At 38.4% G+C, this 22,690-nt stretch overlaps 1 protein-coding gene across 2 annotated transcripts in view; it reads right to left on the bottom strand.

Moving 5' to 3' along the window:
• Positions 1–3,526: 3,526 nt before the first annotated feature.
• EXOC5 (exocyst complex component 5) overlaps positions 3,527–22,690 on the bottom strand; it is a 43,252-nt gene continuing 24,088 nt past the window's right edge. For both annotated transcript variants that reach the window (XM_032769219.2, XM_032769220.2), the window contains exons 8-18: positions 22,590–22,634; positions 22,332–22,472; positions 20,560–20,642; positions 19,136–19,345; positions 16,538–16,685; positions 14,011–14,119; positions 12,223–12,343; positions 11,548–11,634; positions 8,593–8,701; positions 7,765–7,980; positions 3,527–5,877 (exon numbers count right to left, since the gene is read on the bottom strand). In XM_032769219.2, the coding sequence (XP_032625110.1) occupies positions 5,689–5,877; positions 7,765–7,980; positions 8,593–8,701; positions 11,548–11,634; positions 12,223–12,343; positions 14,011–14,119; positions 16,538–16,685; positions 19,136–19,345; positions 20,560–20,642; positions 22,332–22,472; positions 22,590–22,634 (1,458 nt within the window). In that variant the 3' untranslated portion in view covers positions 3,527–5,688. The remainder of the gene's footprint in view (positions 5,878–7,764; positions 7,981–8,592; positions 8,702–11,547; positions 11,635–12,222; positions 12,344–14,010; positions 14,120–16,537; positions 16,686–19,135; positions 19,346–20,559; positions 20,643–22,331; positions 22,473–22,589; positions 22,635–22,690) is intronic.

Raw genomic sequence — 22,690 nt, 5'->3', positions numbered from 1 at the left:
GCCTGATTTTCAGAGGGTGGGTGCTCAGCACTTTCTAAAGCTCAGGCCCTTTTAAAGTGTCTTACATTAAGTCACTTTGGAAGTGAAGACAAACTAAATCGAATTAAGGACACTTTTAATTCTAAATAAGAGTGTCCACACAAGGGTTTTATGCGGTTTTACCAATTCACTTTAAATTTCCAATTTTAGTTAATTTGGATTAATTTCCCTGAGTGTCCCCATTTAGACAAGCCTTATATCTGTAATAATATTCCTGCTTACTCTTAATTCTACACTTTATTTACCTGCCCCAGAGATAATAGCTTATGTAAGTCACTTGTCTCTGTCTCTTCATACCCACCCTGTCACCCTCTTTTAAATATCCCTTCATTCAGACAGTGGATATTATACATACTTTGCTAACTCCCAATTTTACTGACATTTAAAAAGAAATAGCAAGGTCTTTTGTTTTTTAAAGGAGAGAATTAATTCTGGTCTTTAAATATTTTTAAAGTTAAATCTAGCCCAGCTTTGCAAATTTTACCAATTCGTTTTGCTGACTGCAGAACACAGCAATATAAATATTGGTATCGCTTTTAAAATGAATTATTGACCATTTTAATACATGTTGCACAGTACATATTAATACAGAAAAATACATGTTATCAGCAATGTAATGTTGACCATGTACTAATCCATTCCACCTGCTCAAATATTAGTGCAAATAATTATATATTTGTAATGCATCACTGCTGTCTAGTTTGAATCTATGCCTCCAGAATAAATGTCTCTTCTGTGAAGTTGTTTGCTATTATGAGTAAAATGTTATATATTCAGACTCAAATTGACTTTGGATGGATAGGTAAGCACAATGAGCAACCTTCAAAAATCCATGTGTCTAAGCCTTAACAAGTTATTTTTAATGAATTGTTTACAATAAAATGAATGTTATAAAAAGGTTTCAGATTAAAGCTCACGTTAACTGGCTTTTCTATGGCTGCACTGTAATATTCAGTATTTTGCTAAGTTCAAAATTACTGCACTTAAACTGGCAAGATTAGTCTAACCTTGGCTCAATGGAGACCAGTAACACATTCTCCTCAGTAGGCAAAGCCCAACTCATTTTGATTTAGAAACAGTACGAATGTGCCACACTATGTATTGACTGACTACACCTTCACTTATCAGGTTGGACTACCAACTTTTAGATGTTGCCACCTTCTTATGGAGACCACTAAAATACAAAGGCATTTGGAAACAAGTTTTCTTACAAGTTACAGAAGCAGGTCTTGGAGTTAATCAAAAGGTGACATCTACTCCAGTGATTTAAAGCACAAGAAACTTGGCTCTAATGCAAGAGGAGTAAAGAGGGATTGGGAAGTGAAATCCACTCAATAGCAGCATTGCCAACTCTTGCAAGTTTACTATTATTTATTAGTATTAGGATAATGCCAACCAAGAGTGAGGCACCATTTACGGAGTAAAAGACAATAGCTACTGCCACAAAGAGCATACAATCTAAATGGGCAAGACAGAGATGGTAGTGGGGAAAAGGGATAAGCAGATTGACTAGTGATGGTCTGCAAAGTTAGTCCCAAGATTTTTTAATTTATTATTAAATTCACCTCAGAGAGGTGGATTAACTATGCTGATGGCGAAGCTCTCCCGTCAGCAGAGTAGTGTCTTCACTTCAGCAGCACAGCTGCACCAGTGTAGCACTATACATGAAGACAAACCTTTCCAGCGAGGAGGGTGTGTGCTGGACGAATCAGTCTGTAGCTTCCCACCTGCAATGCTCAGAAGGGAATTATCCCTGTGAGGTACAGCCTTACCCACAGGCAGATCAGGGAAGATCATAGCCAAGTGTTGAGTTGTTAGCAGTAACTGAACTCTCAAACTTCCACTCCTTCAGATGAGGTACTTTTTAGAGGGAGGGTTTTCTTGAGGGTGAAAGAGGAAGAGGGGGAGGATTGTTGCCTGCACTTTCTCCCGATATTTGAGGAGGTGATGGCAATGAAGCTGGTGCCTGTCTCCCAACAGCCTTCACCGGTTCCTCCTGCACTACCAAGTCAATTCAGAGGTCTGATACAGATTGACAAAGCCCTTGCCACAACAGTCCAATGTTATCTCAAAGGTCACCTTTCCTCCAGGAATCCTCCATGGCAGATAAGATCATCCTGCACGCTAGGTTTACTGGCACCCATACACAGACTTGAGGAAGCTGGGGATAGTGCTAGCAGGCCAAACAGGGCACACTTCCAAAGAAGAGCAGGAAGAGTCCTAGCCTCTCAGTCATCAATAAGATGCACCTCCTTGCCGTTGCATTCCCCACAGAAACAGAATACAACCTAGCGCAGGAGAGAAACTAAACATCCACCCACAGGGGCACCAGTTAGATACAGATGACGTTGGACTGCCTTTGAGGCACCTCTCACTGTATTTGTAAGTTACGTGCAGTACTTAAATTAAACCATGGTAGGTGCTTTATATGCACTTAGAGACAGGCAGAAAAACCAAGTTATTTTACTGATTGCTTGAGATCCACAGTAAACGGACATTTTGCATGTCAGTATCTTGCAATTCAAACAGCCATGTACCATTCTACAGACCACTGTGAGCCTTGAAAAAGAAAACAAGCTTGGCTCCAGGAAAATTTCTTGCATTCCAATTAAACTGCAGATTGCTGGTATATTTCCCTCTTCTCACAGAAAGCAGAATCTCATTTAATATAAGGATGGGATCTTGTATAAAGAATTCTGATCACAATTCTGTCTGTTCTCCCATATTGTGGATGTATGGGCCCGGTTAAATCATATTTTAGAACTCTAACCTTCCCTTTTCAGGTGCTGGCCTTTTTACTTACAGATTGCTTGTTCTCCAGATCCTTTTAGCTTATGCCATCTTCATGGTCTTTCTACTATCCTCTCTTTCTAACCACCTAGAACTTCCCTTTTTCCATCCTCGTCCACCACATCCTCCATTTCCTGATTTTTGCTTTTTCTTTTATATTTGTTGAGTTATATTGTTATGAAGAGCCTGCTTTTTTCTGCCCTCTGCACTTACGCCTATACAACACCAAGTCATGTTAATAAATTATAGGACGTGTAAAAACATAGCTTATTTTCCAACCTACAATAATTTACTGCAAAACCATTTTCACTAATTGGAGACCAGCATAATTACATGCAAATCAACATACCTCCTCTAACATTCACTTGGCTGCCAGCCTGTTAAAAGCCAATGTTCCAAGAGTAAACATTAGAAAAGTAGTACTTTTGGCTCATTAAATACACATAAAAAAGCATATTTGTATTTTTGATAGTACTGCTATTATATTCAGAAACTCCTGGAAATATTTTCCTAAATTTACATGCTATAAAAGCTATAAACTTTGAAATGTATAAAAATTATAGCGCCCCCATCCCAACCCAAAATTTATTTTTTACGGTAAACTTCATAGTAATAATAGTCTATTATATGAAAGGTTTGTGTTATGTTTTTTATTTTGTTTAAAAGTGGGAAGGGAAGGCCCACACTAATCGATACATTTGATCAGTAAAATTACTTTTATTGATTTTTTTTTAATAAAAGGGATTTATACAATTGCATATAAAGATAAGAATATGGAAATGGAATGGAATGAAAAAGGCATGTGGAGGGAATATTTTTTTATTGAGTGTTTTACATGTCTAAGTGTTCACCTATTGTTATCTCATCATTATTTTAATAGACAGAGAATATTGCACTGAACTTATGCATGGAAAACACCACAGTTAAAGTAAACAATATGGTGAGTACATTTTATATAATTTTAAAACATAATTCAAAACAAGAAATTTACAACATAAGACATTTTGAAGCATTTCTGTAATTTGCAGTCTTAAAATGATGCCTAGTGGTTTTGTTTACTGTTCTGAAGTGTTTACAAATTGACATTTTTTGTACAAAGATTTTATATTGGTTAGTAAAGCCACTATCTTAAAATTGTTGGCTTTAAGTTACAGAGGTAACAGAGAGAGGTATAATTTGAATTCACATCAGAGCTTTCTAAAAATGGCAACACTACAAGCATGTGCCTCCTCCAGTATCCAGAACTCTTTGTGATTCTGCCATGGCCAAGGAATAGAGCTATATATCTGGACAAAGCTGCCACAATTTCCCAGAATGCTTTGGAGGAAAACCTGGCATACTTGATTTCTCTTGTTTATCAATATAATTCTCTGCTCGATATAAAATAAAGGGAAAAAAATCAATTTTGACTGAGCCTGGGAAGTTTTAAACAATTTGGCAGAGGATAGCTGTAATGGAGAGACAAAGTAGATTTTAGGAAAACCTACTCTGAAGAAGAGAGAGAAAGTTCTGTGGAAAATATGCCAAGTCTGCAGAGTAGAATTAAGACAGAGCGCTACAGATGATCTGCACAGTGATAATGAGTGGAACTTAGAACACTGAAACAACACAGTTCATACCCGAGTTCTACAGGTGCTCTCTGGCTCGAAAATGTCACCACTTACTACAGAATTTTCAACTGTTGGGAAATATTACCCCAAATATTTCATCATCCCCATTACTTCACTTCAGCTACTGTACCCAACATGGATCCATCTCAGACGCACCTTGAGTAAGTTCCAATTGTTTAAATACACATACAGTAATAGTTATCCACAGCATTAGATATATAGGGGGAAGAAAAGTTTCTGCACCTGCAACTATTTTATGTTGCTCAGGTATTGAAGATCGTGTCCTAAAGTTAAACTAAGTTTCAGCTTTGGATTTTGGCTAGATTTTATACAAATTCTTCCCACCTACAGATGAATGTGTGGGTTATACCTCCTCCTTTCATTTCTGTTACAATCTCAATTTGTTTATGTACAGAATAAAAAACAAACAAACTTCTATTATGTTAAACCGACAAGCATCTTCACCTCACAGTAATGAAATCTAAAACAAGGTGGCTGCATTCATTTAGGAACATATTTAAAATTAAAAGTGCCATTATCAGACAGGTAATAAACAGAGTGCCGTGAGTTCATATGAAGTTGATACATTCCAGTGGGCTCCAACAACAACAACAAAAACCCTTCTCCAATTTAGCTTAGCTTAAAGTCCTATACAATGAATAAATTACATCTTTCTTGGGATAGTGTTTCTGTTACTCCTACATCTCAGATAAATTCAAAGCTAATTAATTAAAGCAAGAAATTGTATAGTGTAGGATAACATTTTGAAAGAATGAAATGATTTAGAAACACCAATCAGCAAAGATAATTTGATTATGATTAGCTGTGCTGAAGTTTAAGTCATTAAAAATGATGAATGTTTTTACACACTTTTAGTCTATGTAATCCATTACCTACGCTATGCTCTGTAGTTAAAGTCTAACAAATGGTATTAGATAATTCAAGATTGAGGACTAAAATACTTTCAATTCATCACTTGCCTTCCTTCACCAACATTTTTCCAATGGAAAATTAGTGGCAAGTAGTTTTGCAGAAATTCATATCTGGGGGAAAGGTCATTTAAGGAATATGAATTAAGGATTATATCTGCTCACATTCTTCAAATAAATTCTGGTTTAAATATGGCTGCTGCTTTGTTCTGAACAGTCACTGTCCCACAAAAATTACAACTGCTGTTTAATAAGAAATTATTCCCTGTGCTTTCTAACACCCCCAGCCTGGCAATGGTACAACATGTTTGTCTGTATTCTCAGCTGAAATGACGAGCAAGGCGAGCAGATCTATAATCAGCTCGCAGCTGAACAAAGGAGTGAAGGATGTTCTTGTCCAGATTAGCAAGTTGTTCTCCTGAGCAGACCTGCTTTAAGTTATCTGGTGCTACCACCAAAAGATTGCAGAGTGCATGCAGGGTGTCAAAAAGCTGTAACACCAATGGAATCTGTTTGAAAGAGAGAGAGAAAAAAAAACACAGTAAAAATGCTCAAAGTAAGTATAAGTCTTATAATGAAATAGCTGCTGCACAGTTCATCCAGAATGTCAGTGCTATTTTCCACACAGGAGACTCATTTGTGTCTTCTGTAAAAAACAGACTAAAGCAATTTTCAAAAGCCAGATATAATTTTTAAAAATGTATATGAATTTGGGTACTTTGTTTTAGAACAAATGGGAGATGTGACCATTCAGAGAATGTGTGAAAATTGTTCAAACAAAACAAAACAACCCACAACCACTCACTAATATTATAGTTACACTACTTATGACCGAGGTGGTATTTTTATAATACCCAATTACATGCAATTATCGCTTTCTGGAAGAAGTTACCCGCTTACTTCTCATTTTTGGTAAAGTTCAGTTTTATTTTTGTTACTCCACCATGAAAAAATAGTTTGCAAAGAATTTTTTCATATTTTTTGTGTGCTCTAACATGACATGGCCTTGATTTATTAAAGCTTCAAAATTGCCATGAACTTAACTCACATTAAGAACAAGTGCTTCTGCTATTTGAAGAAGCTTGGTTTGGAAATAATAATGAGTCAGCTTCATAACGCTTTAAAAGCATATAACAACGAATGATATGGAGGCGGCTGGGAGCTTCTGCTCGGTTTCATAAACATAAGAACTAGCGGGTGTTCAGTTAAATTAAATATGGCAAATTCAAATCCAGGCGGAGGAAATACTTTCATATAACATGTAAGTAAACTGTGGAACTCATTGCCACAGGAAGTTGTGGCCAAAAAGTTAGCACAATGGGATGTTTAGGATAAAAAGAATATCCAGAATTATAATAGGGGATGGTAACAAATTTTGCAAAAGACTAATCCTTAGATGTTTGTGGTCTTAAATCTCTACCTAAAAGGGATTAGGAGGACACCTAATATGTAATATAATCTGCCCTGCATCTGTCTAATGCAGGGTTTCTCGCATCTCCCTCTGACTACTGTTGATGACAGAATACTGGCTAGATGGACCACAGGTCTTATCTTGTCTGGCAGTGCGTACATTCCTAACTTATTTCAATGTGAAATTCTACATACACATGAAAACACTCAGTGTGTTTTTGAATTGCATTCAAAATAATACATGTTGGTGCACAGCAGTTATTTGCTACTCCCTGCTGAAATCCCCACCACCACCTTGACCCATTCCACCTGAATATGTCTGTGAAAAAAAAAAAAGCAGCAAGTCTGAACTGGCAAGAACTGTCTACAGGCCATTCCAGGTCAGCTGCTTGCAGCACCAAAAAGGATTAATTCTCCAGCAGCTAGAAGGGCTGGAAGCAGACAGAAGCTAATCAAGGCCCAGCAGGCAAGATAAAATGGGCTCGCTGCTTCTTCCAAGGGCTAGTTTTGGTTGAAGCTGGGACAAGGAGGAAGGACTTCCCCTACTTTAACCCAAGAGGCCTGGCTTGGTCAGGGATCTAACTATGACTAAACCATTTGGTTAAGCCACCACAGGACTTTTTATGTTTCGGAATTTTAAATCCCAGGTGGCTATTATGATTTATAAAATCAGGGCAAGCTTGCTTTGTGAGATGCTCAACTGACTCAGGAAAGCTCATGACACAAAGCAAGTGAATTTAGGAGACAGCTATGAGAACTATTTGGAAAAGACGGTCTTGCTGACGTCTTTTATTAAATGGTTAAAGCTGCTGCCATGCTACTAGGGCAATCTACAGTCTAAAATGTATGGTAGGTTGTGAATAGAAGGCAAAAGATGTGAAATGTGGCTATATGAAGGACATTTTTCAACAAAAATATTGTTTCGCTATCCAGGCATTTTATGTATGCCTCTAAACACCACACATATTAAGTATACATACACTAACCTTAAAGTCTTTGGCACACTTCCGGTATTCAGCCACATCACAAATTCCTAACATGCCTCCCATGCAACTGTAGGAATATTGCTGTAGATGTTCATAAATAAGTCGATGAAAACGAACTCCAAGCTCCATCAGAACTGTGTCCACATTCTTACCATCCATAGACTTTCTAATTTTTTCCACTTGCATTCTGACATAGCCACATACTTTGACACAGGCCTATAAAAAGATTGCTTGTAAGTTAACTGGTTAGAGAGAAGCTTTCCCTCTTAAACATTTGGAAAGCAAAGTCTCGGATTAATCACGAGCAATGTACAGAGCACTGGCTCACACAACGGTCTGTGGATCACCAGCTGACCACTTGCTGCTGGCGTTCCTCATTTTCAGCAGAAAAATTGCATTGAAAGACATCCATAATTCATTAAATACTGCCCTAATATTACTTTTCTGGGTAAGCAATTGTTGCCATTATCACTGGGAAGACCTGCAAATGGGAAGGCAGATGCATGACAAACTCTCTATTAAGTTTTGGTCCATGTTAATTTAGATGGTACTTTAGGGGAAGGGGAGTTTGTGTTTGTACAGCACCTAGTCCAGTCTGACGGGGGCTGTTGGACACTATTATTATACAACAAAACTGAGAATACTCCCATCAAGTGTAGGATTCACATTGTGAAGGAGTTTGAGAATCCTTGGCATAGAGTGAAACAAGCCTGAATGTTAATCAGATGTACATGTAATCGGATGTACACTATCAAAATGCCAACACTGCTCAAATTATCTTCAAAATGCTACTGTGTATTACTGACAAATCTCTATTTGTTTACTCACATTAGTATACTGAATCAAAACACTGTTTTCATCTTCTGGTTTAAAATCGGTCTTCTTTTGTTCTGCAGCCAAGATGTGCTTCATCTGACCAATCATACAATTCAGTGTCCTTTAAAGTTAAAATATACATGTGTTTTAAAATAAAACTTTTTACTTGATTTTAACATTTAAAAATTCTAAAGTGATCCCACATAAAATATAAGTGATTAGTGCACAGTGAAGTGGAAATCCACCATTATCCACCACTTCTACAAATTCATGAACATTAAATGAGTTTCACCATTTAATATAAAAAAAAAAAAAGATGTTTAAGCTAAAATGAACTACAAAGATCAAAAATATTTTTGAAGCTGCTATGCAGTAAATTTTAGTACACAAGACAAGTCTGATTTTCTGAAAGTGGTAGGGGCATGAGAGTCAGACAGAAACCTTTGAGAAGTCTCTGCTCCAAAGTTCTCTTTATCTTGGAATGCAACACAGTACGTGCTGGCCAGCTGATTTTAAAGGAGACATATTAATTGAAACATAACCAATTTAAAGCCAGCTCTTCAGAATAGCCAGGCACTCTTCTTTGCTGGGGAAACCAGAAAGACTCTGAAGGGAACTTTCTAGACCTAGTTCAGTAACTTTATAAAGAATACACAGCTCAAGCGAAACAGCATCACAAAACACACGCAACAAGAAAGAATCTTTCCATTCACCAGTGCTGGTCACTTGTCTTGAAAGATCCTGTGCAACTTTACTTGCATCACAGGTCTTCTCTTCCCCCTAGCAGTTATCCTTCCTGAAAATTATCTGAAGTCAGAAATGGTTTATTTTACAGTCAATCCCAAAGCTGATCCAGGAAGTGCTTGAAGAGCAAAGCAGCTGCAATACACGGTGCTCACTCTCCCAAGTGACTCTCACTGGAACACTCATTTTTTCAGAATAGATTCTCTCACTGTTTTCTAGGGACCGTAATCAGCAAAAATGAAGCTACGTAGCTTGGACTATGAAAACTCCACAGGATTTGAGGGAGGGAAAAATATACCTAATCCCAAAACAGGGAATCTAATTAATTATTTTCCATGCCTATGAAGCTAAGACTCCCATTCTGGCTGTACTTCACTCTACAACCTTGCCTCAGCCAACAACAGAAATCAGAGCTACATCCCCCTGCTCTTCCAACTTCTACTTTTAATATACATGCATGTAAGGCAATCTCTATGGATATACAGAACAGCAACGCTTATTCATTAGGATGGTCCATGGACTAAAACCTGCTCAACTAATCATTACTAAGGAAGAAACCATCACTATGAAAACTCTTCAAGGGTCTGCTATCAGACATTGTCAGATTCTGGATAACATTTAAACCAACAATGCCTGGGAATCTACCTTTCTTTGTTACCAGATGGTGCCCAAGTCCAGCATGATCTATTCTTGGGGTTCTTTCTGGTATTTTAGTGCTCATGTAGACAAAATGGTGTGCAAGTAACCACATTTTTATATAAGTGATTTGTCTCAAAACTGGTCTCACTTTTACAGAGTCATCACAAACATGTAGTTGTCTGCAACACACAGGGGCTTGTGAAAATCCCACCTTAAGTGACTTAGGAACACAGTAGCACTGACTTCCAACTGGACTTGTGCTTCTCCATCACTTAGGCACGTTTGAAAATCCCCACATAGTCTTTAGATATTATTTATTGTACACAGAACTTAATTTATCTCCTCTGACACTGAGGGCTCAGGCAATCCTGTCTAGGGTTGAACCTGCGGCTTCAGAGAGTCTAAGTATTTCATACTTAATGTTTAAACCACTACGGCATTTCCAGCAGCAGAAGCTAAAATCTCCATTGTTATCTCTGTACTTTCTCCCGTTTTTCCTTTCCTTCCATTGCCACAGCAAATACTTTTACCAAACCACCCCTCAATTCCTTTGAGAGTCTACCTCACTGAGCAGAAGGTAACAGAGCTAGGATACAAGGAGTAATGCTTGTTTTCTCTTGTACAATTCTGTTCTTTGCTCCTTCGGGATGGAGTGGACACCTAATAATTAATGCTTATATGGCACTTTTCAAGGCAGTACAGACATTATTTTCAATTCCCATGGGGATGTATTATTTACATTATGAAGGGGAAACCAAGGCATGGAGCTTAAGCAACTGGTCCAAGGTCAAACAACAAATCATTTGGAGATATGGGAATAATACAAATCTCCTTGGTACAAGTAAAAATATAGCTACTCTGTAAGTATAGTACTTACGTTGTGACTCTGCTCCCTAACATTAAGCATTACCTCTTTCTTGTCTTTTCCCACTGCAAAATGACAATAATACTTTGCATTTATAGTGCTTTTTCCATTCATAAAAATCACACCATTTTATATAGGAGGTAACTGAGGGATGGAGATTAAATGAATCACTCAAGTCTCAGAGCAAGTCAATGTCAAACCCAGAATTACACTCAATTCTCTTGACTCCCAAGATATGCATTACACCACGGTCCCACTCAAGAAAGTCAGTTAATCCCTTTCAGTCTGTCACATATACTGCTCTTTAAATATTTTAAAATTTAAAGTTTCAACATTCTGTATGTGAGCTTTTCCCCCATAGCCCAAAACATGAAGTGTTTGGGGGGTTTTGTGTTTGTTTTTTAAAGAGACAGATGAAAATTGTGAATGATCTCATTCCCTCAACACAAAAGTGGATGAAAGATTTTGCTCACTCTTCCCAAAAGTATTAGTTTAAGGTCAAAAATCAATCATGGAAAAATTTCAGCCTCCCAAAATTAGTTTTTTCGTGACAAAAGTTCAGTGTGATCTCTGATTTTCTGTTTGGATTTCAAAGGAAATAAATTCCGTGGTTCTAAATGATTACTTCCCGGAAGGAAAAACAAGCTAAGGCAAAACTTCTGTGTGTTAAAAACGGTAAGTAGAGCAGTGATTGATGGAAAGTTTAAAACTTCACTTGCCTATCAATGCCCACGTCCAGTTTCATCTCCATTTGTTCTATTATATCCTTTTTCTTCTGAAGGCATTCAGATAACTTAGGAGAAGAGCTATAAAAATAGTAGGGAAAAATCATAACAGTCAAACATAATACAAATCAAATCCATTTGCTTTGGTTGCTAGCGAGAACAGGAGTACTTCAGGATTCCCCACCAGCCTCTCCCAGAAAGTATCAGACTGGATGCAGTTATCTGTCTTTGTAATCAAGGACTAACGGATGGAGCTACTTCAAAAGTCAGAAGACCCTACAACTGTATCTGCTGACCCAGAGGTGGGCGACACTCTGGTGTAGTTCAGAGGGAGTTGCCCCTGAAATGAGCAGTCTGCTTCCATCCTGCCGCCACTCCCCAGTGGACCAAAGAGTGAGCCAAGACTGCTGTGCATGCCAATACGCTGCACGTCAGCATAATAGACTAAAAGACTCCTCTTCCAAATTTACTGATTAAAAGTCAGATTTCTATAAACACTACACTTTCTACAACTTCCATCATCAATAATTTGAATTATTCTTAAAGCAAATTTATTTTAATAAAAATATTTAACTGTATTAATGGTAACACAAATGAAATTCATAATTTCTAGCAATGATGACCATACATATTCACAGAAGAAATGCAAAACAACAACACCTTACATACCTGATTAATGGCATCAGATGATCATTAAACTGCTTGTCAAACAAGTGGAAAATAGTATTGGCCTGGTGTACAACATCCAGGAAATAAAGGTTTGCACTTTTAGAGTCAGGAGAAGGAATGCCTAAGGCAGAAACATTTATTTAGGATCATAAAAAAAATATTGTGCATGTAATCTGTATCACTATCCTTTCTAAGGATAAGGGTAAAATTTTCAAAAAAGTACTTCAGTTAAAATCAATGGGATATAAGCTCCTAAGAACTTCAGTCACTTTGAAAACGGGAGTTAGGCATCTCAGAGCACAACTACACTAGAAACATAAGTCAACCTATGTTAGGGCGACTTACACCCACCGCAGTGGTTCATGTTCTCAGTACCCTGGTGCACATCTTCACCAGGAGCACTTCCACTGACTTAAGAGGGACAGTGTGGAGGACTGTTCCCACACAGTTCCCTGCCACTGGGCAGCACCAGAGCTCCCCACAGGGAGCCAGGCAGGCACAGGGGGAGCAGGGAGCCTGGGCATCAGCTGGGCTGGGAGCCAGGGGGCAGCCAGGCTCTGAGCAGGACGGGTGCAGCCCAGCTGGAAGTGGGGAGCCTGAGAACAGCTGGGCTCTAGCTGGAGCCCCTCTACCTGCCCCAGCTTTCTTGTCAATTTCATGGCTCTATGACAGCTAACAGCCAAGGTAAGTAATGCAGTGTCTACACAGACACTGCATCAACCTAGCTACACCAACATAAACGGTATGCCTCTTGCAGAGGTGGAGTTATGATGTTGGTGTAATAGGGAACTTATATCAGGGGGAGCAAGGATGTAGTATGTACACTGACATAATTAGGTCAGCAGAAGCTGCCTTACGTTGACCTAATTCTGTAATGTAGACTAAGCCTAAATCACAGGAGATTTTTTCATAATTACCCTAGAAGTCTATATACAATATTCTTTGTATGCAGATAGTACAAAGGGTAACTTCAATGGACTCCCACTAATATTGATAGGAATTTTGCTTATCAACAAAAGGCAGCAAATTGTACGAAAGACTTATAACTCTGTAACCACATGTATCAGAGGGGTAGCCGTGTTAGTCTGGAGCTGTAAAAGCAGCAAAGAATCCTGTGGCACCTTACAGACTAACAGGCGTTTTGGAGCATGAGCTTTCATGGGTGAATACCCACTTCGTCAGATGTTAGTCTATAAGGTGCCACAAGATTCTTTGCTGTTTTAACCACATGTAGTTTATTCTTCAGAACAGTTGAAACAGAGAAAAAAAGTTTACTTTGAGAAGTTTCCCTAAAATATTAAAATATGCACATACAAACAAAAGAGTTTTTAAAAAGTAAATATGAGAAAAGTCTTTCTATATAACAAGTGTTCCACTATATAACATATACATGTAAAACCACACACTCTAAATAAACATACTCTATTAAAACCTTATTCTCTTTTTATGGAGAAGGTGAAAGAAGTAGGAAAGGAATGATCATGCTCAGATTCTTATGATGCAGGAAATAAAGCCTCCAGATATTTCTGAATAACCATTGTCTTTCAATCTGTACTGATTTCCCATATGTAAGCTGTGCTTTAGAAGCTTATACTTTGGCTTCCAAATAAATTAATTCCCTTAATCAACACACTTTGCACACCATTAACTTGAATAGATCTCAAGGCCAATCACTGAAGAGTATGAAGTGCTCTGAATGCATTGAACAATGAAATTAGAAACATTAATATGTGCTATTTTATAATGAAATACCACACATTTAAGAAAACAAAAGACAATTACGCTTACCAGCAAGTCCAGTTTCCAAGGCATAATCAATATGCTCAATACATAAAAACTCCACAAGCATAGAAAAAATTCTGAATGCATTCTTCGGTAAATCAGAATGATCAGAGAGCTTTAAAAAGAACAACAAATATTTTGATACTTAGTGTTAAAACTTGTTGTCTACACTTGGAAGTTTATTTGAATTAGGGTAGGATGTGAATTTAAAGCACACAAGATATTTCAGAATAACTCCATATGTGGACACACTTATTCCAGAACAACGTGACCACGTACAGAGCTATACGTGAATAACTTCATGTGTAGACAATCCTTTGTACACACTTTTTAAAAATATATAAACAGTGATTGCAGAAGACTTAATTACAGAGCACTTTCAAAATAATAAAATAGATCCTCAGATGGTGTCAACTGTTATAGTTCCATTGAAGTCAATAAAGTGAGACTGTTTACACTGGCTGAGGATCTGCCCCTATATATCAATATATAATATAGGACTATAGACAATCATCACATGTTGAAATTTTCATGCATACGTTTGATTAGGCAGTTGTGCTCAGATTTTTAGAGTTGCATGTTTGAATAACTGATATATAGTTACTATGACTGTATGCTGTGTCAGGGTAACAGTACACATCTAACTTGTCCTTTGCATGGTCAGTTACCATGCGCACAAAGACAATTTCAGTAACTGCATGGTGTGAGTACATTTTTATATGCACATAATTCTAAAATCTCATCCTAGATATTTATACAGCAAAATCTGATGCTCTGCCTTTTCTTTTTCATAAAAAATGAAACAAAAAAACCCACAACACTATTTGGGATTTCAGAACTTAAAAAAGGTGGCTCTTAAAGTTGTCTGGACAGCAACTGGACTTTCATCCTTTGTAGTTTAGAATATCTGCAAAAATAAGACTATAGACCTTTGCAGCACAGGAGACTTGGAACACTGGCATTTGGAGTTAAATGTATGCTTAGTTTAGGTGTCCAAATAAAATAAAAACTACACATTCTAATTCTTCAAATGCATTCCCATGAAGTTACTAATTCTGAATATTCTTTACCTTTAGAAGTTTTTATTTTATGTCTCCTTGATAAATTGTGCTTTAAAGTTTCTAGTTTCATCTGTTTTGGTTATGAAAGTGCAACATTTATTCATGCATGCAGAAATACCTGAATTTATTTTGCTCTAACTTTACAAAAATCAATCTTGGGCTGAGACCAAACTTGAAAAATTTCATCCCAAAAGGAATGTGTTTGGGAAAAAAAATATGCACAACTGAAAAGGAAGGTTAGAACAGAAGTTAGAACTATAGTTGTTTTTACCAATGACCACTATAATGATGAAATGATTAATTTGTCTGTGCATCGTGCCGTTACTTTGACATTATCAATGCTAAATCGTCTGTTATCTGAATATTAACCAGTGTTGTATCTATTTCTGCTATAACCATGGTTACACTGTATCCTCTCAATATCTAATACACGTCTACCCCAATATAATGTGACTCAACATAACACAAATTCGGATATAACGCGGTAAAGCAGTGCTCTGGCGGGGCGGGGCTGCGTACTCCAGCGGATCAAAGAAAGTTCGATATAATGTGGTTTCACTTATAACGCGGTAAGATTTTTTGGCTCCCGAGGACAGTGTTATATTAAAGGTGTACATTAAAAGCTATTTAACACACAGACAGTTCAGCAAAATATTTGGAGTTCTGTTTTGTTCATTTTAAGGATAATTCTTATAAATAGATGTCTGTATTTGCAAAAAATGATTCTGGTTTCTCTAAATTAAAATTTGTAATTAAATCTAAGGTTCTTATTAAACCTTTAAAGCACTACACCCACACAGCCAATGAGGCACAGAAAAACCTGTGATTTATATCAATAGTAAAAATTATATTTTGTATTAGGCACAAACATTTGAAAACAGCAAAGGATTAAATAGAATGTAAACAATGCAACAGCAAAGATTATCCCCCACAGCCTCTCAACAATAGTATTAATTAATAATAGAAGACTGATACATGTGACAGTTGAATGTTTGTAGGGAAATTATCTTATCTAAATTAATCTTATTTTTATAACTTCTTGTTTTAAACTCTGACATCTGTACAACATATCAAAGTTGTTATACTAAATGCTAATCAATTATAAGGACTGGTTTAGAAACAAAAACAATGTAAAAAGCTATTTTTATTCAACTGGTTATAAATAGTGTTTTTAAAACAAATGGTCAGATGTTTTGTGACTTACTTTTGTTAAGAAACAAAGTCTATAAACAATGTCTTACGCTACCTCATCGTGACCCTGATTTTAAAAAGGTAATTTATTTCATTAAATGAGACTCAAGTCCTTGCCTCTGCACCAAGTCCACCCACGTCCTATTAGACTTCAACTAATTGTAAATCAAGATGTGTTCTTAAAATTGAGGATGTAAACAGTTACTACTTCTAGCTCAATTATGTTTTTGCGTGCCATTCAAATTATATCTACTTATAGAAGTCACAGAAACCAGACTTACTCTATGACATCTTTCAAAAGCTTGCTTGGTTTCTTGTAAAAGGTTAACCACCACTTCTTGGGAGAGGAAGGTTTCTCCATGGGTATCAATACTTGGACCCAATGGCAAGTTTGTACGTTGTCTTATTCTCTCTTTGAGATCTTGAATACTAGAATTCAACACACCAGAGGGAACTCTCACTGAGTGGAAATTTTAATGTTCAAGTTTAACAATACATTGGGAATATTATAATAGTTAACATGGTAAACAGAAGCCTAAAACATAACTTAATAGGTGCACATCTGTATTTTGACTAAAACTTAAATAAATAAAACCCTGCAAAGTGGTCAAGAAAAAAAAAAAAAAAAAAACTTACCAGAGCAGACAAAAACCTACTGACCGTACCAAACATGTTAGCATGCACAACCCATTCTTCAAGCCCCATGACCACGACCACACCCACACTACTCTGCCATGTCCCTCCACACCCTAGGGACTAGGTACTCCCCACTACATGACACAAGTAGTTCCCAATGAGTTCAACGGTGTATATTTATATCCTGTGTGGGAGTTTAGCTCCCCCCACCTCCCGAAACTCTCACTTCACACACACAATCCCATTGGACTCTCTGCTCACCCCAGTTTTTCTGTCTCTTACACATCCCCATGCACCTGACAATCACACCACCCCAACATTCACTCAATAAGCAGCCCTGGCTCAGTCTCACATGCCCAGACTCACCTCCATGCACACTCCTCCCCAATTCAGCCAGAACTCCAGTCATGTCAGTCTGTTTATTCTCTCCCCTACATCATCAGATCTCTTCCTGCCAAGGCATTATTTTTCTCTTCGTTCCCTTCCCCCAAATCAGTTCTCTTCTGTGAGCCACCAAATCCATTACACCGCAACAGCAGCTCTTCAAAGATTCAGCAGCCTCAGCACCGCTCCTGCAGCTAAGATTCAAGCATTCTCCTGATGGCAAGCACCTCCCCCTTCCCCCTAGCTGCTCCACTTGCAGCACCACAGTTTCCCAGTTCCAGATGAGGACTATTGGGATAAGACGGTTTGATTTGATCCGCAAAAGGTAGAGCCCTGCGCAGGTACAAAATTTGTATCCACAGCCGATCAACGATCTGCTAACATGGTCTGTGGATACAAAGCGAATGTCCGCAGATTTGTGGGGCTCTAGTAATAGGGATGTGTTATTTGAGAACTGAACTTAAGAGGACTGAAGTCATCATCGGTCACCACTGGGTGGCACTTTTGGGTCATATAGTCCACTTTGGAGATAAAATCCCTGCATACTGAGCCCTGAAGATCGGACTTGAGACCAGGAGGGGACATTGCCTGGGCACAGACTGGTAGCAGCCACAAAGTCGTCCATGTTTAACCTGGCTACCTATCAGATCAGTAATAACCCTGTGGAGCTTTTAGATGCTTGAAATAAATCTGTACAATGTGGCTATGCACATTCGGTGCTACAGACCCTCACTGTTTAAGCATGTGATTGTTGCTGAGGAAGAGAACCAAGAGCTCAGCTCTAGCCCTCTCTGCTGCTGGATTCTTTGAAGGATTCTATGGAACTCACTCTCTTCTCCTCCCTTTCTTTTGTCTCAGCACAGCACCGCCAGAGCTGGGCAGAAGAATACAGGGCAGAACAGCAGGACGACTCCAACTCCTGCTCCAGCCAGCAGGGATAAAGGAGGGAACAGGCATGACCCAGGGGAGGGGGAATTACAACTGCTGGTCTTCAATCCCCTTTCCTTTATGCACTCAGAAGAGAGAGAGGCCGAAGGATAGAGCAGGGCCTATTGGAGCTCTCCTTCAGGCCAACAGTGTAACTACAGCAGTTGCACTCACCACGTGGCAACTGAAGTATTAAGTACATTCAGTCTGGTTTTGCAGCCATGCGGGCTAACAACTAAAGAGAAAACTTAGATCATGCAGCTCGCAAAAGTTTCCTATTTGCCCCAGATGAGTGGGATTTTACAAGACTGTCTTAAAACAGACATTAAAAAACTCTGTTTCCTTCATAAACAAATGGAAAGAATGCATAACTGCTAACACACTTTCAGCTGTGCAGAGTCTACACTTCAAAGATCCCACTTTGAGTCTGTTCAATTTGACCACCTTAGGCTCTTCACTATGTGATAGTTTGCAAAAACATTCTGAAGCACCAGAAAAACTACTCCTATTCAACTTTTAGAAGTCAACAGTTGCATAAGTGGTAGTGTGACACCAATTGATTTCAGGGTGTGTCAGTCTTTAGCCTTATTACAGTAATAAGACTCACACTAAGCCTGAGAAAGAGATTAGATGAAAGTATTATATTTGGTGCAGAAAGATCTGTTAGACACTAAGGCTTAAGTTTCAACTTACTTGCTCAAGATATTTAGTTTAATTTCATGTGACTATATAATGGATTTATCTAGCATTTCCTTTGTATCCAGGGGAGCAAACCTTTTAATATATGGTAATATAATGTGATAACACAAGTAATACAGAAAATGATGGTTTTGGAAGCCAGCTTTTATGCAGATGATCAACGTACAGTTTAAGTGATGTTCACTGTATTTTTGCCCTTTATTATATTTTCCCCTTTTTAAAAAGAAACTCACCCTCCAGTGCCAATGGACCTCTTCTGGTGGTTTTTGGAATCATAATAGCGTTGCAGAATCATAGCGCTCCTACTTTTCAAATAACCAATTTCCACCTCAATGTAATTCTCCAAGTAGGAAATGAAAATGGATTTGATAAGCTTAGACAAGAAAGTCTGCTTATCAGTACCCAAGTTAAACTCCATCAATTTGCTTGAAAGATTAGTAGTTCTTTATGCAAAGGAAACAGAAAAAAAAAATGTTGCATTTGTATGAATTACAGTATTACATGTTTGCAACACATCTAGAACAATGGAGTCCCAATCCTGACTGGGATATCTGAGCATTACCAAATTTAAATGACAAAGAACTCTGTATAATTTATGCACATATGTAATGCTATACGAGAATGGCAGGCTATGATTTTGGTGTGGAAACTGAATATTTCAACACTCACCACAACTTTTTTGCAATGTCGCTTACTCAGATTTGGCCCATCCTCCCCCCTCCATCATGACATGGTGGAGTGATGGGGGAGGTGGACAAGAAGGACAGTGAGGCCTGGGACCCGTGCGGATGAGGGCTGCACAATCCTGGGGGCTCGTCTTGCTTGCTGCCTCCCCTTTGCACCAAGTGCACTCAGCCCCACCAGCAATGGTGCTGCCAAGTTTCGCTTCTGCCAAGTGGAGTGGGCTGGGTCTGCTGACCAGCCATGTCTCCTGTGTGACCTCAAGGATTTTGCCTTCTCAGCTGCCGGAATGCACTGGGAGACACACTTGGGGAGGACCCAGTGAGTGGTGCCAGGCAGGAGCTTATGCTTCCCGCAGGGTGGAGGGCTGGGACGGGGAGGCCCAGCAGTGCCAACCACCCACAGCATCTCCAGGGATTTCTGAGTTAGGACTAGCTCTTGGGTGAAGGGATTGGAGGAAGCAGGGGTATCCAGCCCCTTGTGGAGGGTGTGCTTCCAACTCAACATCTAGTCAGTTACAAAGCAAGAGTTTCGGTCTTGTAACCCCAGCCACGTACACAGCTGCACCCCAAACCATAACTTCCACAAAATGTGGCCACAAGTTTTGGACATCCGCCCCTCACCCCAAAAAAAATTCACAACTTTCTTACAGCTTTATACATATGGTACAAGTGCAAATTGTTAATTACACTTTTCATATTACAAGAGTAGGGTGTTATATACTTTGCTAAATAATAATGTCAGTCTCTGATTCTTCAAAAATCTAGATACTTTCTTTAAAAGTACAACAGCTGTTTTCTAAAAGGTCACACAATTTAAAAAGGAGAACTGTCAAGGCAGATAGGCAGCAAAATAGTTGTCCAATTTTTAGAGGAAGTTGGAATTTTCGTCCTTTCTTCCCACCTCTTAACAACAAATGAACCTTTCACAAGATACTACTTACACAACAAAATGTTAATAATCAAATTATAGCTACCTTGTATACAGCTCATAAAGATTCTTAAGATACTGTTCTGCATCTGACTTCCTATGTTCTTCTAACTGATCCTTTACATTACTCTATAAAATGGAGGCATAATCTCAGTTAATGGAATAAGAAAAATCAACATTTCATATTATCTACAATAAATAAGGCTCCATGTTTGTCTTGGAGGTCATGGAAAGTTATGGATTCTGTAGCAGACCGGTGAGGCTGGCCCAGGAGCCACATGAACAGCTCGGGCAGCCCCTGGGCCAGGTGCACCAGCTGCTGCAGGGGGAAATTCGGGCTCCCCCTCACCAGTCTCCAGGAGTTTGGGTGTAGGGGGTCAGGCTTGGTATTGGGGTGCAGGACAGTGCTTATCTGGAGGGGGGATCCCCCCTCAGTTCCCCATACTACCTCTGCTGGCAGCCAGGCACTGTCCCCGCAGCTCCAACTGGCCGTGGTTCCCAGGAAATGGGAGCTGCAAAACTGGGCCTTGGGGCAGAGCAGAGGCAGCATGTGGAGCTAGGGTTGCCACTTCCCAGGAGCTGGGTAGGGAGCCTGCTTCAGCCTCCACAAACCTTCCCCTCTCCCTTGAGCACCGGCACCCCGCCTCCACTCCTTAGCACCTGTACCCCCACCCCCCAACTTTTAGTCAGGGGTATTTTTAGTAAAAGTCATGGACTGGTCACAGTAAGTCCATGACTTTTACTAAAAATACCCCTAACTAAAACTTAGCCTTAACAATAAACCCCCAAGAAAGTATCACATCTTATATAACACAGTCATACATATTTACTTTTTATCTCAATTTACAGATATCTTACATTTAACTCCAGGGTTTTAGATAAACATGTTTAGTTTAACGAAACTAGTTTGAAAATGCAAGACATCTACTGTTTGAAATATCTTTGAACTGCTTATGTACAAGACCCAAGGTATAAGAGCCAAAGCATCTGATTTTCAAAGCAAAAAGACTGGCAGTCTACATGCATTCTTAGTACACAAACAGAGTAAATGAACAATTATTCACTTGTTCATCAGTTTAGATTCACTTACATGATCATAAGTAAACAGATCACTCCTCCTTCAAGGAAAGCCCAAGAATTAAATCTAAGGAACCTTCAATTTTATGATTAGGCTCTAGCAATATTGTTCTAGATAGGAAGGACAAGATCTTACACACCTACAGAGAAGTAGCTTTACACATGTGAGTAGTCACGCTGACTTTACTCACATATATAAGTATTTGCAGAACGAGGGACTGTCATATTCAGCTACAGCAGGTTTTCATACTACTAGTATATTAGCTGTGGGACCCTATTCTTTGGCATACATTATTTTAGCATATTCAATGCTAGCCTCACACTGGAAATCTGACTCAAAGAGTGAAAGGATTAAAGATATTAACTAAACAGAAATTTTTCCTTTCCCAAATTTTTGATGTTGGGGCAGCAGAGACAGACCAAGTATGTGCCTGATATTGAATGACATAATCAGAATCATTAGTGAATACATCTGTTCTTCCAGTTTAAGTCTGCGTATATTTGTTTTTTATGTATTCTCGCTTACTTGTGCTTATAGTACACAAACAGCTACTTTAACATCCTTAATTGATAGTTTTTGTCATCATTTTTAAAGAGCAGTCAAATGTGATTTTTCCATGATTAAGGTTACTCAAAATATTACAAACAATATAGATTCTTTGGGATTTTGTTACAGAAGTACTTAAGGAATCTTCTTACTCATTCTTCACAACCAATTTTAATACGTCAAATTTTAAATACCTGAAGTTTGACTTCAAATATATTTTGAATAAGTTTGGCCAATACAGTCTCTGGACTACTAAAGATATCTCCAACTTGTTTGTTCACTCGCTGACAGAGGATGGCTGTATCTTCAAATATATCATTCCTCAAGTAAGCTCCCTAGAGATTAAAGGCACATTACAATGTAAGATCTCCAATAGGCATCAATAATAATAAAATGCATGCACAAATAGTTGATCCAAAAATAAAGGTATATCTGGTTTTAAAACACACTACCTCTTGACACTGCTTTATGTATACATCAACACAGTGGGAATAGCCCTATGGGATGGAAAAAATAGGAATTAATATGTTTTCTATGCTTACACTATTGTGAA

This window comes from Chelonoidis abingdonii, chromosome 4, assembly GCF_003597395.2.
Source record: "Chelonoidis abingdonii isolate Lonesome George chromosome 4, CheloAbing_2.0, whole genome shotgun sequence".
Lineage (NCBI taxonomy): Eukaryota > Metazoa > Chordata > Testudines > Testudinidae > Chelonoidis > Chelonoidis abingdonii.
This window is presented reverse-complemented; position numbering and strand designations above follow the sequence as displayed.